Below are 18,403 nucleotides of genomic sequence, written 5' to 3' on the forward strand. Positions count from 1 at the left end.
TTTATAATTCAAAAACTGAAATCGGTAAAAGTCATCTTTGTGTTCACGCTTATTTTAGTCTATGCAACCTTATGTTGATCACGTATTTCCGATCCGTATCTCTGTGGGTTGAGGCACTCCTGGCCATGGGAGAGTGAATGCCCTGAGGGCCTTGCACATAGCATCACTATCTCTACCCATTCTGTTTACATTGCTGGCTCTGTGTCCACAGCCCTATAGCCACTGCACTGAATAAGGAGACAGGGAAGTCACAGCTGTCACTGTGACAGAGTAACTGAAGTCTCACGTTTTCAGTGATACACTTGCTTTCCTCATTCTTTCTTTGACTTGCAAAGCTGGAAACATGACCTGAACCAAACACAGTAGCCGCACAATTATAAACACACTCCTTCCTATCTGGCCCGGAAGATGATGTTGAATTGGGCAGTGTGTAAGTTGTTTTGCTCAGGGCGAAGCCATTCATTTGAATAGAGCAGTAAAAGTTCAAACAAAGCTTTTCAAGAAGACCAGCCGTAAGAATGGATGGAAAACTACTGAACTAGTGTTGGTGGTTGATAAAAAACTGATCTTCCAACAAACAACTGAGCATGGCAACCAGAGGCCATAATCTACCATCCATAACAAATCCCTCTCTAAAACATTTTGGTGGTCTCAAAAATCATCTCTTAATATTCACTACTGCTTACAATTCTTGCACTGATGCATGTATTGGATTAAACCTGACAGAAACACACACACACACACACACACACACACACACACTCATATAACACACATTAAACTGAAAATTCAGTAATTCATGCCCATTTTAATAATCTGATAGAAAACATTTGTTGAGCACAACATATACCATCTTACCATACATTGTGTGAGGAAAACACTGAAAAAATACATCTGAAACAATGTTATATAATTCAGCAAATATGCCTATAGCTGTACAATGACCCGTCACCGTACACAATACACTGCAGTAACAATCCAGCCTTCATAAGGCTCCAAAAGCAATTTTTTAAAAAAGTCAGACTTTCTCTGCCAAGCATCTCCAGTGAGATGTTGAGCGTTAAGACTTATGTACAAACCATTTTTTTTTTTTTTTTAGGAATTTCAAATTAAACATACATTTCAAATTGCTAACTCTCTGTTTCATCAGATCATCAAGAAAGGTCAAAACCAAACTTCATGTTACGGTCTTAGCAAAAACTCCTCGCTAAAAGGAACAAATCAGAGCCACCGGACATGTTCAGTCAAAATGTGAATTTGACATGTGGTAGTGCATATAAATAATTCTAAATGTACAGTGAATATTATCAATCAATATCATCAATATTATCATGTACAAGGAAAAAGGTAATAAATACACTGTTACAAACAGCTGAAGGGTCAGCACAACACGGCTGGGTGCAAGAAAAGTTTGTGCGATTCTGTGATCATTTACAAACAAATGCACGCTCTCTCTCTCTCTCTCTCTCTCCCTCACACACACACACACACACACACACACACACGCATACAGGAAAACAAGTGTCGTCGTGTTGTGACGCTATATCGGCTCCCCTACTCTGAGGGCTGCACCTTATAACGTGGTACCTTTAAGGTAGTGTTGGACAGATCAGCAACCAGCTGCAGAACTGTCTAAATATTCAAAGTGCTGGAATAACAACAGTAAGATAAAACTCTTTTTCTTTTTTTATCATCACTAATCGCTATCTTTTATGTATGTTATGTGTGCACGCAGTCTACTGTCATTCAGAGCTCAAAACATGTCACTTTGAGTTGAAATGTTTTCATTAACTGGAATGCTGTGTCTGTCAGGAATGGGGATGAAAAAGTTAAAGTTAAGCTCCCTTTGAATTAGGCTTTTTTTTTATTCTTTTCTCAAAAATGTTTTAATGAAAGTGTATTTAATTGTTGCCTTTGATTAGCTAGAACTCTTCCGGTTCAAATTTGGAGTTGGTTAAATGAAATGACCAGTGAATTTCCATGTTGGATGATGTGAGGGATCAGTCAATGTCTGGAGGGAGGACCAATATGTTAAGATTAGCAACTGGTCTAGCATGGTGTCACACTTTTCCAAGGTGGCAGTGAATACATCAAAGTGCTTCCATCACAAGATCTTTGGAGTTGTTTACAGCTTTTGACTTTGGACATTTCACCAAACACAAACTTTTTTTTTTTTTTACTTTAAGGGAGACTGAATTATATCAAAGTCAGTAAATTGATTATATGATTAATTAGCATAAATTAGTAAAATATTTGAATGAGGGTTGTATCTATATACTCATACATCTAATGTAATAATATTTGGTTTTACATGTTTTACATAATGTCTTGTGGCTAAGAAAATAACTGATGCTTAAGTTATACACTTCTTCATCCTATTACACAAAGTGCAAACTGTGCTAGGAAGTCCAATGATTTTTGATTTACATCCACTGAACATTTTTGTGAGGAGAAGCTTATACTATTGCCAGAACATCAGGAAGACCATGTGAGACACAAATATGTCCTTTTGTTTGTAGAAAACATATTTTACAGCTACATGAACGTGTTCAATAAATTATAAAAACACTTACAAAAGACATGGTTGTAAAAAAGGCACACAACCTTAGACAAGTGTTAGAAAAAAGTAAACTACTACAAAGACATGTTGACCAGTAGTTTGATTGGACACTTTACCAGGTGGCGTCCAATCCCAACACAATACAAAGAATCTAAATGAACATAAAAAAATGTCCTGAAGTGCAAGCTCAGAGTTCTTCACTTGTCCCAGTACATTGATTTATATATCGTCCACTTTGCCTTCAGTATCTTTGGGAACTGACCCACGGCCCTGCTTCTGCAGTTCTACAATAGTCCCCTTTTTAAAGAACTGCGGCGGCACTCCTCTTCATCCTCTCTCTCTGGGGAGGCTCAAAAACAAACTGCCACAGGGTTTCCAACCCTCTTTTACAGGGGTGTGCACAGTCAGTCAGGCCCTCTTAGCCAGGCAGCTCCAAAGAGCCAGATTGCAGGATTGCTCCACTGCAACTAAACGATTTCAGCCAAAAGCAGCAAAAAACTTGCTGCACCCAGACTGACAGCGACTGACAGTTTTCAGCTATGTTTCAGCTGGGGATACGTCACGCGTGGCCGTTTCCACCCCCTCCTGGTCAGAGGAGTGATCCTGTAGTGTGACATCATCACACCCGCCAGCCGTCTCCATCATCCCACTCTGGCTCTCTGCACTCTGCCTGTCCTGCTCATCCAGCGTCAGTTCAAAGTGGAACTTGTTGCCCACCGGCGCTCCATCCACCTCCCCGTGTCGGCCACCCTCTCCATCACTGGTGTAGAAGGGAGGCGAGGGGCTCTGAGGAATCATGCTCTGGTACCAGTTCCTGTTGTCCTCCAGCGTGTCCAGGATGTCCTGGGCATCAGGGTGCACCAGGTCAGCCCACGTTTCCCACAGAGGGTGGACGATGTAATCAATGAAGCCCACCTGGAAAAGTTAAGGAGGGTGATGTCAGTAAGAATAAAGTCATTTTTGCATTTAATGCATGATTACATACGAACTGTATATTGCATCAAAAATATTATATCTTCTGAACATTTGTGTAACTATGTGTGTATTGCACAATGCCAACCAATGTTTCAACACATTGCAGCAATCACACAAGACTTTTCAAAAAACGTTTGATAATTTCAACTCGAAATCTGTTAAAAACAAGCTCTGACTTATGAAAAAAATCAATTCAATGGTCATATGACTTGGAATTTCAAGTGGGAAAAGGTGGAGGTGCAATTTCTCCTACTTCAGTTCTACTTCAGAGAACACAAAATGGCAAAAACAAATTGCATTCTGTTGTTTACAGTAAGAACTGAATCAGTATGAGTGTTTATTTATTATTTAAGCAAATACTGCAGCGAACACTTTTAGTATTCCCTCCTGGAGGAAAATGCTATTTCCTCTTTTTGTAAGCATCTATTTTTCCTGAGTTGAGACCTTGAACACAACACTGATCAGGAATTTACAAGTTGGAAATTACATCTTCACTGTATTGGTACTTATGTGCTCTCTACCTGTGTTCTCTCCACTGAGGCGGTGTGTTTGTCACACATCGGGCTGATCTCCATCCCCCTCTCCCTCTCTCTGTCTCCCTGGTGGAAGAACTCGTCCATGATCCTGTCCGTCCACTGCCGATACAAATCCAGGGACTTGGTTGGGTTGCTCAGGTCCGCACAGTGAACCATGTTACGCAGAACCTGCAGAACAGCAAATGTTTTAGCATCTGATATCATGTTCTTGTTGTGATTTAGTGTGTGTATGTGGGTGTATGTGGGCTTCATACCTGCATCCTGTCTGTGTAGTTATCCAGCAGCAGAACCCCAGAGCTGGTCACCTTCTTGGTTTCCACCATGGTCTTCAGGTCAGCCAGCAAGCTCATGTGTTTCGACATGTCAGTGGCCAATACCTGGAAGAGTGCAAGAGGGAGAGAACAATGATGTAATGACAGAAAAAGGAAGCAAGCAAGAAAGCAAGACGCTCGTAAAATAAAGACAGCGCCATGAAAGACAAAACTGGGCTGCAGCATCAGACAGATATGCAGACGTTCTCTCACCATGTCTATGACCATCCTCCTGAGGGTCTGCCTCTGTTTCTTGGTGAGGTTTTGGAAGATGTCGCAGTTCTCCTCCTGCAGCAGCTTGAAGCCCACAGCCAGGTGGTGGTTCTCCAGCACTGACTCATCGTTGTACATCAGAGCCAGCTCCGAGTCTACAGGCAGAGGGGGGGAGAGAGAGAGGGAGATAGGGAAGAGAAATGACAGGAGGAAAGACATTAAATGGAGCCAGGTATCTATGGTAACCATTCAGTATCCCTAAAACAAATCTCATTAAACCATGCAATATTTCTGCCTGTTTTTCTTAAATGTAGACTAAATAAATCAGTATTCACTTTTGTGAGGGATGAAAAGCGCCAAACAGGTCTTACTTGTGTTGATGAGGAACTGGTTGGACACTCCTGGGTGGTCCACATCGTGAATGGCTGCAGCAAAAATGGCCGCCAAGATCTCCAGATCAGTGAAGACCGCCTGTGAAGAGAAAGAGGAGGAAGAAAAGGATATAAATAAAGCGATGAGCGTTCCAGGAAAGAAACCGGCTTAACAAGGGAATCTCTCTGACGGTGGTGTGATGCCGATCCTTCCCTTTGTCATCCTCTCTGGCATGCATTGTTCTGTTATTTGTGGCTTGAAGGCCAGTCGTCACAATGACACCAATAAATGTGTGAGAGATGATGTCACAGTTTCAACTTCAAATACTTATCAAGTAAGTTATCAGGTAAGATGATGCCGGCTAATTCTATCAAACAGAAATCTCTGTTTGAGTTAAAAACGTTCATAGATCACATAGCAGTTAATAACACATTTGTGTTATTAACTGCGACACAATTACCACTGAATCAACAGAGCGATTCATCAATTAGTCAATCAACTAGAAATTAAAATAATTAGAATTCTGATAACCAACTAATAGTCACTTAAATAGTTAAAAAAAAAAAAAAAAGTTTTGCTGATTATTCTCAGCTAATGTAATAAAACACTTGGGAAGTTTTTGGCTGCTGATGAAATTTGAAGGTATTATTTGGGGGTTTTACACAGATATAACTGAAACTAAATGGGCAATGTCAGAAAAAAGCAACAGAAAATGAACTGTCAATGGACAAGAAGTTTCATTGTGTTTAATAAACAAAAAAATAGTTAATGCAAGGTGAAAAAAGTCATCTAATAATTTTATTAAGGACATTTTAATACCCTTTTCAGGATTTATAGAATTTATTTTACAGCATTTTCACACCTCTTAAAGATATGGCTATATGTAATTTATACAAAGGCTTTATATCATTGATTTTACAGCATTTTAACACCTCTTAAGGATCTGTGAATGCCCATTTAAATCAAAGCGGTGGCTGGAAAGTGAAATCTGTAAATACTTACGTCCAGAGCGGGGGTGGACAGCAGGATGTGTGTGGACTGGGCTACGTCGGCAGCGTGCAGGCTGTTGTGATAGGCCACATCCGAGTGATAGTGGTCCTCCAGGGTCAGCATGAACGTCACAAAGGTGTCTGCTGGAATCTTGAATGTTCTCATCAGGTCTCGCTCCTGCATGCGATACACAGAGAGAAAAGACAAAAACAAAACCTAATTAGTGAGAAACGATTCTTTACTGCAAGTGTCGTGGCATGTTGGCCGTTGTTTTTAACAGAACGCACAGCAGATCTGACCTTAAATTTGTTCGTAACACTATACTTGGCAAATTGTGCTTCATATACTAGAAAAAGGGCAGAAAATGAAAAACAATCCACAGTGCTGCCAGGATGATTCACTGTTAGAAATCAATTTTTAGTGCTCTTTTCCATCTAGCAGATGTTCTTATGTCTGTAGTGATACCGACAGCTGAACATAACAGAGAACATACTGTACAGTGAAGCAGGCTATGCGGTGGTGGTGACTCACCACCCTCTTGCCTAGTATAGCTGTGCATGTGTGCATACTTTAGCGAGAGTGTACACTTTTTGACTGGCAAAGAGGTGGAAGGTGAGGGGAATGAAAACAGAGGGAACTGACCTGAAAGATGGCGTACATGATGCATGTGAGCGGTCGGTTGTGGGAGTGCTCTGCCACCCTGAAGATATTCAGGCCCCATTTATTGATGTTTTCCAGGTCCTGTTGGGCGGGTGAGATGGAGGGGATAGACACAGAAAGATTTCCACTTAATTTTCATGCCGTTTTTTCATTTTCCCATATTTTTCTGTTCCCATATTCCACCCTCCTTAGCTGTTCTCCCTATGGAGTGGCGAAGTTTCCACCTGAACTATTCCTTTCCTGGGTGATTTCCCCACAAAAATGGGTTATCTGTGTACCTTAGACAGCAGCTCCTCCTGGTCGGTCTTCACCCCGAAGCGATTGACGGTGCAGCCAGAGAGACTGGGCGTATGGCTGACCTTCCTCACCCCGCTGATCTGAGTCATCATCCCACCCTGTTGCTGCTGCTGCTGCTGCTGGACCTGCTGGCTGGCATGATGCCCCTGGTGGCCCTGCCTCCTCTTCCTCTCCCTGGACTTGGGAACTGGGCATGGCAGCTCCAACTCATTCTGCTTGTCTGAGGGAAATGCAAGAGGGAAACATAAAGTAAAGGTCAAAAGGAAAGCATTTAAAAGGTGGCAGGATTGCGCGGTGTCCAAAATGTAAGATCACAATATTGTCTCATTGAAATATTGCAATATTATTGTGATTTTTTAAAATTATATTTGATATATATCATGGATTACATTATGACAAAATCTATTATTATCAAGGTTCTTCAATCTTGTAGAAATGATCACATTTGGCAGCAAATATCTAAAAAATTGTAGAGGTCAAAATTCGCCCAAAGCCAAAAACCAGACTGGATCAAATGATGCTAGATTAGTACCCTGGCCTGTGTTGCCACTGTACTGAGTAAACAAGGTTAACTGGGAGAGATAGTTGACTTCTAACACTAGGGCGACATCACATTAAATCATTGCATCTTTTGACAGTGATTCAATTAGCAAGGCAATGCTTCAGTTAGTCTCCTCCACACAGTTCCCTTCCACCAACAGAAGTATGGACATAAAATTTAAAACTTGAATCAGTTATACTAATACATGTATGCACTCAGTGGCCGCTTTATTAGGTCCAACTATACAATCTAATGCAGTTCAAAAAAAACACCTCTGCCATAAATTCTACCTTTTAAGAAAGTTCATCATGTTCAGTTTTTGTTGACATTGTGGTGAATGTGTTCATGTAATTATATGTTTATTATGGAGGTTGTAGTTTGCAGAGGTCTTGTACTGCACCACATTATACATTGAGGCATTTCAAATTTTTTTGCCCGCTCTTTGTACATACATGAGGACGACAGAAACAGTTCTCAATAAAATGCAGTCCAGTACAACAGCACTACTAACTACAATGCCAAACATAGAATTGAATGAACACCTCTATTACTTTGACAAAAAGAAAGCCTGAGCATTATAGGCTTCATAAAAGTAAACTTTATGGCAGAGCAGTTCTATTGGATTGTATTAGATGTGCAGGTGTGCCCAATGAAGTGGCCACTGAGTTTATATGCTGGTGACAAGAATGTCATATTGAAAAAATGGGTCACCAAGTGTTAATGAGGCATTATGAAATCTGATAATGCCTCAATGGCCTGTGCATTCTGAGAAAACGAATGACGTCTGGAGCAATAAACCACAACAATCCGTAGAAATGTGGAAAGCTGGCTCAAATAAAGCAGAAACAGTTAGAGGAGGGACTGCATGCTATGCGGGTAGACAAGCTGCAGGTGAGTCGACTGATCTTTAGGTTGAGTGAGGTCCTCACATGCTGTGTGCAGCTGACTGTGTATCTGTGTGTGCGTGCATGAGGCTGCTGTCTGTGTATGTGCGCCACATACGCCACAGTGAAAATAAATATCTCAGCTGCATTCTCTACAAGGCACAGGAAAATGATCTCACTACACCTGACAGGTGCTAGCTGCAATGCAGATGACAACAAAACTGCAAAGCTTCAAAGCAAAGCCGAGCTTCCAATTCTCATTGTGCTTGTCTCTTTTCCCCAAGCACAGCTCTCGCTTTCACCACATTATTTCAAGTGTTGAGAAACATCTCATTTCCCCACCATCACTCATCCCTCTGTTTTTCCTTGATCCCTCAATCTCTGTGTTCCCTCTATCCCCTTGTCTCCCTGTTCCTCTTTTGTTTTTTTCCCCTCTGAGAGGAGAAGATGGAGGCATCTCTACCAGGCTGAGCAGAACAGCGCAGTGCGCAGTTAAGCGGAGCTGAAGGCAGACAAGCTGTGGACTCCCAGTATAAGACTGTAAACAGCCCTGTATTGCTGGCAGTCTGGATGATGGCTAAAAGACTGGCAGACTGACTAGCTGACTGTGCAACTGGCTACTGAGTTGGTTGGCTGGTTTGAAGGCTGTTTCCTGTATAGCTGATGGGCTAACTGGCTGGCTAGTTGCAAGGGAGGCTGGCTGGCTGGCTGTGAGTCATGAAATGCCGCTAGGCTTTTAAGAGACAAGGAAACACTGCTGTCCTCTTGATGAATAATGCAGTGTCTATCTGGCCCTCATGGCTCTGCACAAACACGCACACACACACACACACACACACACACACACACACACACACACACACACACACACACACACAAACTCATGTGCACCCGCATTACCACGTACACAAACCCTCTTTCTCCCCCTCACATTGCCTGTCTTCCCTCCAGAGTCAAGTCTTCCCTTAGTATAAGTCCCTTCCTCCTTCCACCTTCCTCTGCAGAGAGAGCGAGGGGACTCTCCCTCTCTCTCTCCACCTCTCTCTCTCTCTCTCCACCTCTCTCTCTCTGTGTCTCTTGCTCTTCCAGACCAGATCAGACTGGTTTGAGAGCAGTGGTGCAGACCAACAACGAGGTTCTCCACTACTCAGCACATGCTTAGAGTAACCTCATGACCTTGGCTGTCTATGTCATTCCCCATTCCCCTGCTGCCTTGTTCAGTATTCACATTGTATTTATACATACAGAGTATTGTGACTTGAGTATATCAATTATGGGAAAAAAATTAAGGGAGGCATAACAATACAGCATTTTTGGTGCAATGCTGTCTTCAGACTGGGTGCAAGTGGCTGTATGTGTGTCTATGTGCATGCATACATATTGCTGTGTGTGTGCATGTGCAAACTGTGCTCACCTAGGAAGGTGTTGGAGATGTACTCTGACACTTGGTTGCCAGAGCGACTCATCTCTGACAGATGGCTCAGCTCCCGGTTCAGCATCCTCTTGAACTGGAGTCAGAGAAAAAAAATCAAACAAAATATTTAAGATACATGGGCACATTATAAAGACTCTTCTCAATAACAAACACATTCATTATATCGTCATCAGATTCATGATGTCTGTTTCCAAGCAGAGCAGGAATAAAGTATTTCCTGTTATTTTCCATTGGAGTATGTCCCATGGGAGAAGCCTCTGTATTTTAGACACCATATAAGGTCAGTGTTTATGTTTTCGGGGTCCTGGTTTGAGTTAGCCGTTAAGCTTGACCATTTAGCGTTTCAGCATAAACAAACAAGATACACTATAATGTTTATGTGCGATTTTTCCAGTGAAACCCAATGCGCCAAATTTTTGCTCGGTACACGCAACCACTGAGCTAGTGCTGGAACTTGCATGATGACAGAATTAGGCTAATCTAATAAGACATTTGAAGATATAATTGAAAATCACAGTAGGCAATCTGAGGCAGTTACAACATGTACTGCACATATGATTGCAGGCACAGACACACACATGCATTTGCATACACACACACACACACACACACACACACACACACACACACACACACACACACTCAGACTCCCTTCCATTGCAACTTTCCTTTGGGACACACCTTGATGTATCCCCAGGAGACAGAGAGCAGGTAGTTGGCCTCAGGCATGGTGCTGAGCTGTGCTGTGCCCCTGGCGTTCCCCAGCAGAAGCCCTGTATGCTCCTCTCTGAGTGGACCCCCAAGGCTGAGCTCAACCCTACAGCCTGAAGCACAAAGCACCAGCAAACCGCTGGCTTCCAATGGTCAACTAGAGTACAAAAAAACAAAAAACCTCTCTACAGAGGGGCTGTGGCAGACCCCCGCATCCCCAGCCAAAAGCGCCTCCTCATATCCCCGGCGTCGTCCCTCGTCTTCCAGGATACAAACCAGCAGCTAGAGAACGATGGAATCCCCCTGGCTGTGGTCAATATTTCCCTTTGTCTATTCCGTTTCCACAACTCTAAACCCCCCTCTCTCCTCCTGTCACTATCCGAACAAAATCCAGTGACATGCAGAGGAGATCCAGCCGTCCCCAGCCCCAGTCTGAGTGAGGCGGAGAGGAAAGGCAGGCTCTAAGAGAGGGAGGAAAGGAAGGAAGGGAAAGGAGGGATGGAGGGAGGCGGGGGGCTTCCAGTCGTAGAGTCCCCTGTGGCAGACAGGGCTGGTGGAGGCTCTCTCTCTCTCTCTCTCTCTCTCTCTCTCTCTCTCTCTCTCTCTCTCTCTCTCTCTCTCTCTCTCTCTCTCTCTCCCTCTCTCTGTCTGTCTTTGTGTGTGTCTCTCTGTCTGCCTCCCTCCCTCACTAAACACTGAGACATGCACACCACTGCAGAAAACAGGAGCTTGGAGAATCCCCCCTCCACCTCCATCTCTCTCCCTCCCTCCTCGATTTTCTCCCCCTGCTCAGTAATGCAGAACAGATCCAACACATACTGCGCAATATGAGGCTTCAAAGCACTGGGGTGTTTATCACATGGGTGACACTTTGTATTGACTACTTTTGTTGAGTGCTATTTTTGCTATCATGGTAGGGCACAATGCTACAGGAAACAGTAAGTATTTCATGGTAATGCTATATTTTGAGGAGCTACTCATAGAACATATATATATATATATATATATATATACACATGTTCTATGTCGTCGTGCCAGTATACTGTGTCTACTATATTTTCTTGCCTCGCTGCAGCAGTCTGTGGTAGGAAAGGCAAAAATGGAGATGAGGCAGACAAAAAAATGAGAAGGAGACAGAGAGTTCTCAGTCTGCAGCCCACCAGTATAGCACCAATTGCACGACAACCTGAACGCCATGGCAACAGAGTCACATGGCCCACTCAGTCGTTCTCACGGTGGTCCCCCCGCCTCTGAACACATCACATCACATCAAGCCACATACTCACACATGCACGCACAAACAGGCACCAAAGGCTCCCACATACATGCTTGCTCATACACCACACATGTACGCAGCACAGATGCTGCAGATGTAGACACAGCCAGGCTACACACACCGGTAAAACACAGCCGTTTAGAACACAATTCCTGATTTAGAGAATGCAGATTCTGACCAGTGTTGCTGATATCAATCAACAAAATGGCTTTTCTTATCGAGAAAGTGAAACATCAATGCACAACAACATCTTGACCTTATCCTATTCCTAATAATCAATGCAGTGGAATAACGCTGCATAGAATTACAATTACTTTATTTCTAAGAATTCATGCTTTACTTTCCCTTTTTTGTCATTTCTTGACACCCCAAATGATCGCAATTACCATAATATGACATATGAAAAAAGACTTTTCAACAGTAATTGTGCCTTTTTGGAAGTTTTTTTTTTTTTAATTCTCACAATGGGGCCTTTCTCCTCTTACTGAACCAGGCACTCTGTGGCCTCAACAGCTGTCTAATAGCTGTCAAGTAGACAGCTAACTTCTACTTGACTGTGAAACTTGAACACCACTCTCAAAGCGTTGGCTGCACTTGAAACCCCACAAATCTAACTGCCAGAGACAGTCCATAAAAATCAAAGAAAGCTCGTAAAGAGGAAAAAAAAGTTGAGCTTGGAATCAAGCGGCTTTATTCCATTTCAAACGGACTTGCAATTCACTCTTTCAAGCAGGGGAACAGTGTGACCTCTAGGAAATGAATCAGACTCAGAGCCACATGCCGCTCTGTGTTTCCCCCCCTGGGTCATGTAGTTCAGTTCAGACGCACGGCATATGCTCAAGCATGATGACAGGTCTGTGAGTGTACTCAGAAGGGTAGATTACTCAACGCATGGCGTCAACCCATACATCCTGTTATGTTAGCCAAGAGCTTTCACATTCAGAGTGAACTCTTTTCTTAGGTAATCAAGAGAAGTTTCACATGCAATAATGAAAATGTTTGTGGGTAATTCTCGGAAGAATATCATCTGAGGTCGCAAAAAGAAACTTTGCATATTCAAAATAGACTATGATAAGATACTGTGTAGGTGTGTGCTGTAGACACTGCTCTGTCTTGTCCAGTGCAAAGCTTCAGTCATATCTTAGGGTGAAAGCCATAACACAGCTTATGAGTGACCATTTTATGATAAGTTGAACTCTTCTTAAAACTGACACCAAATGTGCAAAAGTTTTCTTTCTAGTCAGATACCTGGACAATGAAGGTTTAATCTTACTGATTATGATGTTAAAACATCAAAGCCAATATAAGACAAAAAAACCCAGTGTAATTCATGAAAAATATAAACTAAACACAATATTTATCAGTGAGTCCGTCTTAAATACAAAAAAATTGTATTTGTTTTGCATAAAATCAGTGTATCTACTCCAGTCAACCATATGGCAGTGTGCAGAGAAGCTCTGAAACCAACTCACCTGTTTCCAACTTGTAAGCATCCCAAAGTTTTTCTTACTCTTTTCAGAACAGCATAATCCCATTGTCCCGCGAGCTAAAAACCAAACACTGTACGCAAGAAAGCCTGTAAAGTTTCAAGAGTTCTGTTGAGCTCCGTTCAGTGTGTCTCAGACTGTGCCTGCTTCCCGTGTGTACTCTCTTTTCTGATGTGGCGTCAGACAGGAAACATATAGCGATAAAGCTGAGTTGACTAACTGGCCTACACAGTCTATCTGAGAGCGATGGCTCCTCCCTCCACCACAGGCCCAAGCTTGAGTCCCCACCTACTTCCCTTTACTTATTTGCTGGCAGACTAACTCTTTGAGGACATTTACCGGTAGATATTTATCCTCCTGACATGGCCTCAGGCACCAATCAACTAACATACCTGAGCACTCCTTGGTAAAGTCTCAGAGTGTAACTTGAGCAGACAGTCATGCTAACGTATGACATTATGATGAAATTAAAAATTACTAAGATGGATTCCCTTGAGGAGCAGTTTTTAAGCATTGTCCCAATTTGTGCAGCCTCTTTGACCTTGGATGAAACAGAAGGAGGTGGAAAAAATGAAGTAAGCCTGATTGCACAGTTAGACCAGTATATTGCAATGGCTGTGAAAGCCATGCAATGCCCAGAGTGACCCAATGTCAGCCACCTCTGTCCCATTTGCAGCTGTTTACAGTGTCAACATGCCTTAGGACTTTTCACCATTTAGTTAGCACAATTCCTAGAAAGGAGTTCAATTAAAGTACACAGGAAATATTTTATACAACATTTATATTGCCTTATTTTCCAAGACAAAATGCAGTTTGTAGCTCTAAAACACTTCTTATTTACAATTAGACACTATAATCACTACTGCAGCTTGTCTCATCTCATCTCCTTGCCACCCCTTCAGTCAAATGGAATCACCACACTATAATTTAATGTCCATTACCCTTGCTAAAGCTACTGACCCACAACTACATCTGTTTCAATAATTTTGTCATTTTTTCCCCTCCAAAGACGGCGGCGCTTCAAAGTTGAAGTGACCACACGTGAGTTTAAGTTTCCTACTCGCTTGCGCTCTGCTAAGGCCTCACTTGCACGCTAACCCGCAAAAGCACCACTCTGCTAACTGGATTCAGATGGCGGTGTTTGTCCAAGGCCGTCACCAACGTCAGAATGGAAGTGTGGCTAGGCTAATGATAGTGAGGGGCAGCATAGCTGCTCCCCGCTCTGAGGTCACAGCGACCAGGCTGGCGGTCAACAGGGTGTGTGGTCCCGGACCCCCGGATACACCTGTGCCCTTGGAAAATGAAAGTGGAGACACCGCTCGGTCTGATCATAGGTGGATAAAATTCTCTATTACATCCTCTCCATGCATGAGCGGTAATGGTGGTCATTAACTTTGGTTCTGGAGAGAAATGGGTTGTGCAGGCTCTTTGTCAAGCATCACGTCATCTTAAGGCTAGGACAGAGCGAAAAGCCTTGCACAAAATGCTGCAGACAGCCTAGTTCATTAGGGGTGTCCCCATGCAATAATGAAACCATGTACACCAATTTGAACACCGATTTTGCAATGACTGAGCACATGGAACAATAAATTCTTCGTCCTGTTCTCTGTACAACCACACAATTGCCCACATTGACACATACCAAACTTAAACTCTTGACCTCCACTCTATCAACGTTTGTTCCTGAAAACACAGAATTGGTCAATAACAAAAGTCAGGTTTTCTACATAGGAGGACTATGACTCACAGTTGACAATGTGCTCTGCAGCCTGCCTGAACAACTGACTGTGTTGCTGTGTGCAGTTCATTGTCTTAAGGGTCCCAGTGACGTGGATGACTGTAAAGCCTCAACCTGGCCACCTAGTTCTGATGTTGCTATTGTCGTCTGGTGACCAGGGAGCAGAGAAGGAGGAGAGCGGGTGGTGGGGGGCAGAGGAAACACAGAGACAGGAAACCGGTGTCACGGTCACAGTCACCCGTCACAGTCTACCTCCCCTCCACCTCCTCTTGCTCTCCTCCATCCCTCCCTCAAACCACAGCACCCACTGTACTGCTACTGTGTATAGACTACCGGAGGAAGTGGACAGCGCCACCCTGGGTGATTATACTCTGATGCCGCCATACTGTCTCCTCTGACAGTGTTAGGGCTGAGCAATGTTGCACAGAGTACGGTGACAGGGAGTGAGGTCCGCGAAAAATGACAAGGTGTTCAGAACGTTTATGTGCATCATGGCAATATTAAGCAGTCTGCTCCAAATAAAGTAATTGTTTTTTTTTTCTTCCTCTTATTCTAGTTCAGCTGTACTGTGGTGTGCTGATTCACTTTAAATTAAACCACAGTTGACCTGACAGCGATTTTCGTAATAATTCAAAATATTAAGATGTTTCATTTATCCAAAATACACTTTTGCACCTGAGAATGGATATATTTAACATTTAGGTCATTGCAAATTAGTAGAAAAAAAGATAGATATCTTTTTCTATGAGTTTTGTTATGTCTTGTATATGTCTTATTACAAGTAATTGTGTGTAAAGTCTCATTTTATTTTGTCTGATACTTATTTTATTTTTTTAAAGCACTTTGGTCAACATTTGTTGTCTTAAATATGCTATATAAAGCTGACATGACTTGTCTTGATGCTAAGACAACAAATACTGTACTAGAGGTTTTAGAGTGTAAATGGTAACCTTTAAGCCAACCTGAACTTTCCTCTAATGACGACTCTTCTTCACTGTTAATTTTAAACCACAGCCAGGCGAAACTGGTGCCAGTCAGTTAAGCATGACCTTTTGTAATGATGTCACTGGAGAGAGTGGGATCCATGTCCCACTGACCTCAACACCGTAGCAGTGCCACCGTCCACACCACACAAAGAGAAATGGTAAATGTATTTGAAATATATGCAGTGTGACCCATCCTGTTGTTCTGCCAGCTCAGCCTTGATGTCTCTCACATGCTCTGGGTCTGATGAGATAGCATGAATATGCTAATAAAACCTAAACAAAACATTGCCTTCCATGGAATACAGGCAGCAGTCCAATCTTGGTGGTCATCTATGTAAAGCAAGCTCATAGATTTTACAGGAGATTCATAAACTGCTGGTTCCGGCTCATGCATGCTACCACAGAATTGCTGTTACTTTGCAAGTGCGTCAATGTGGCAAAAAGCAATTTACATTTTGCATACACTGTGCAGCATGGCAACTACTGCAACAAAGACCAGTTGTATAGTTGTGCACAGGCCTAAAAAGTCATCATCAGATCAAGCTGGTTTCAATAGCTTGTTGTTGTGTTCTGCCCCACATTTACAGGGCAACACCTACTGTGAGAATAACATAGACCCAACAAAAAGGCTTATGATTTCTGCTATTGTATTATCACAAATCAACTCTTGGGGTTCAGCATGCAATTCCTATTAATTAAGTGAAGAATCTTTGATGTAAGACTGATGTAAGTTGTTGGTTCATATTGCATAGTGGTGGTGGTGGTGGCGTGGTTGCATGGAGGTTCCTGGGTGGTCTTACAGTCATCTGTAAGTCAGTGGGCACTGACACAGCCAGCAGCAAGAGTTTCACTGGCACCGTATCGTACTATGCACACAGGAATCAATCACTCAAAAGCATAGCATTATTACTGCAGACGTGTGAAAACACTCCAAATTTGGTGATTTCTATTGTTTCATTTCAGTTTTGAAGGATCACACAATATTCTGATTGCACTAAAATTCTATGACCTTCTGGTCTCGCAACATCTTTCCAAAAGCCTGTGGTTAAACTCAAAAAGCATGATTTTCCAGCTGAAGACAAGCCTTTTGCCTTAGTTCCTGAAAAGCTGGTATTTTGAATGTGCAAATACAACATTATGAATAATAATGAGAGATCCTTCTTCCCATACTTTCCTTCTCTACTTGCACTTGTTAGTGCTTGTATTGCATGCAGACTAAGCACTCTTTTATCAAAAGGTCATACAGGAATATTATGAAGACACAAGGTTTATTCTTAATTATCCATTGTTTTGCAAATTGTGATTCATGTTTATTTTACTGTTTGCACTTGAAATCTTAAGAATTGGTATCAGATAAATGTCTAAAATTTTAAGTTAAAATGTTGTTCAATTTGAGAACAATGTGATATTTACTTGCAAAAGAAGAATTCACATCAAATCAATTACTCACTGATTATTTGCTGATAGCTGCTCATGTAAACAGAGGACAGATGTTTCTCAGGCTCGGGTCATGTCCTTGCCTTATCAGTCATAAAGATGCAAATGCTTCCGCTCATTTACATAGTAACAGCTTCATAGATGACCATTTTGTTTGCCCATATGTGCAGAGTAAATGCTCCTACCTTATTGGAGGCCATGTCGCTGACGGAGCGGTAGGTCTGGATGGTCTCCAACTGGTCCAGACACCAGTCCAACTCCTCCATGGTCTCCATTGCAAGCTTCTGGTAGGACTCATCTGCCAACAGACACATGGACATGTAGTCAGGCCCCATAGGATCCATGTCTACAGCAGAGCCTCCAGGCACCATGTGAGGGGGTCCCAGGGTCCCAGAGTGGCTTGCTCGTACAGAGGGCTGCCCCGCAGGACAGGAGATGGGGGATGACGAGGAAGAGGAGGAGGTGTGCACAAAGAGCTCCTTCATCCTATTATGTTCCACCACTTAAGAAAATTCAAAGACGTCGTCCACTCGGACAAACTGAGGCTAGAATTACTGTTTGCCGTCTCTCCCTCTCTGTGGCTCCTTCTCTTCGATGTCAATAGCCCTTCTTCCCTTCACTCTCGTGCTCTCCACATACCCCCTCCCATTCTGTCTCATTCCCTCCCTCTCCCTCCCTCTCTCTCTAAAGCTCCCTCTTCCCCCTTTCACTCCGGCTTTCTTGCCCCAACTCTGTCGTGCAAACTAGACAGTGTGCTGCCTCCTGCTGTTGATGTGCCCGTGACCCCACTCCCACTCCAAACACACATGCACACACACATACACACAATGCATGACCATATACACATACTGCACACACTGCCTGTTGCCTTGAAGGGGACTTTTGGAGGAGGAGACCCAACAGGTACAGCTTTTCACACTTGTGCTCTCAGCTCACAAGAGGTTTGCACCCTAAAACAGCAAAACAAATAGCAGGACAACAGGTAATAACGCTC

At 42.8% G+C, this 18,403-nt stretch overlaps 1 protein-coding gene across 2 annotated transcripts in view; it reads right to left on the reverse strand.

Moving 5' to 3' along the window:
* Window positions 1-1,696: 1,696 nt before the first annotated feature.
* The window catches only part of LOC115375118 (cAMP-specific 3',5'-cyclic phosphodiesterase 4B-like), a 41,630-nt gene continuing 24,923 nt past the window's right edge, over window positions 1,697-18,403 (reverse strand). Inside the window, exons 7-16 of one of the 2 annotated variants that reach the window (XM_030074445.1) lie at window positions 17,595-17,707; window positions 9,754-9,847; window positions 6,896-7,134; window positions 6,600-6,698; window positions 5,970-6,134; window positions 4,967-5,066; window positions 4,596-4,750; window positions 4,326-4,448; window positions 4,057-4,239; window positions 1,697-3,475 (exon numbers count right to left, since the gene is read on the reverse strand). In XM_030074445.1, the coding sequence (XP_029930305.1) occupies window positions 3,098-3,475; window positions 4,057-4,239; window positions 4,326-4,448; window positions 4,596-4,750; window positions 4,967-5,066; window positions 5,970-6,134; window positions 6,600-6,698; window positions 6,896-7,134; window positions 9,754-9,847; window positions 17,595-17,707 (1,649 nt within the window). In that variant the 3' untranslated portion in view covers window positions 1,697-3,097. Of the gene's footprint in view, window positions 3,476-4,056; window positions 4,240-4,325; window positions 4,449-4,595; window positions 4,751-4,966; window positions 5,067-5,969; window positions 6,135-6,599; window positions 6,699-6,895; window positions 7,135-9,753; window positions 9,848-10,455; window positions 10,917-17,594; window positions 17,708-18,403 lie in introns of those variants that run through there. The other variant, XM_030074446.1, reaches the window with a different exon arrangement.

This window comes from Myripristis murdjan, chromosome 17, assembly GCF_902150065.1.
Source record: "Myripristis murdjan chromosome 17, fMyrMur1.1, whole genome shotgun sequence".
NCBI classification, from domain to species: Eukaryota; Metazoa; Chordata; class Actinopteri; order Holocentriformes; family Holocentridae; genus Myripristis; species Myripristis murdjan.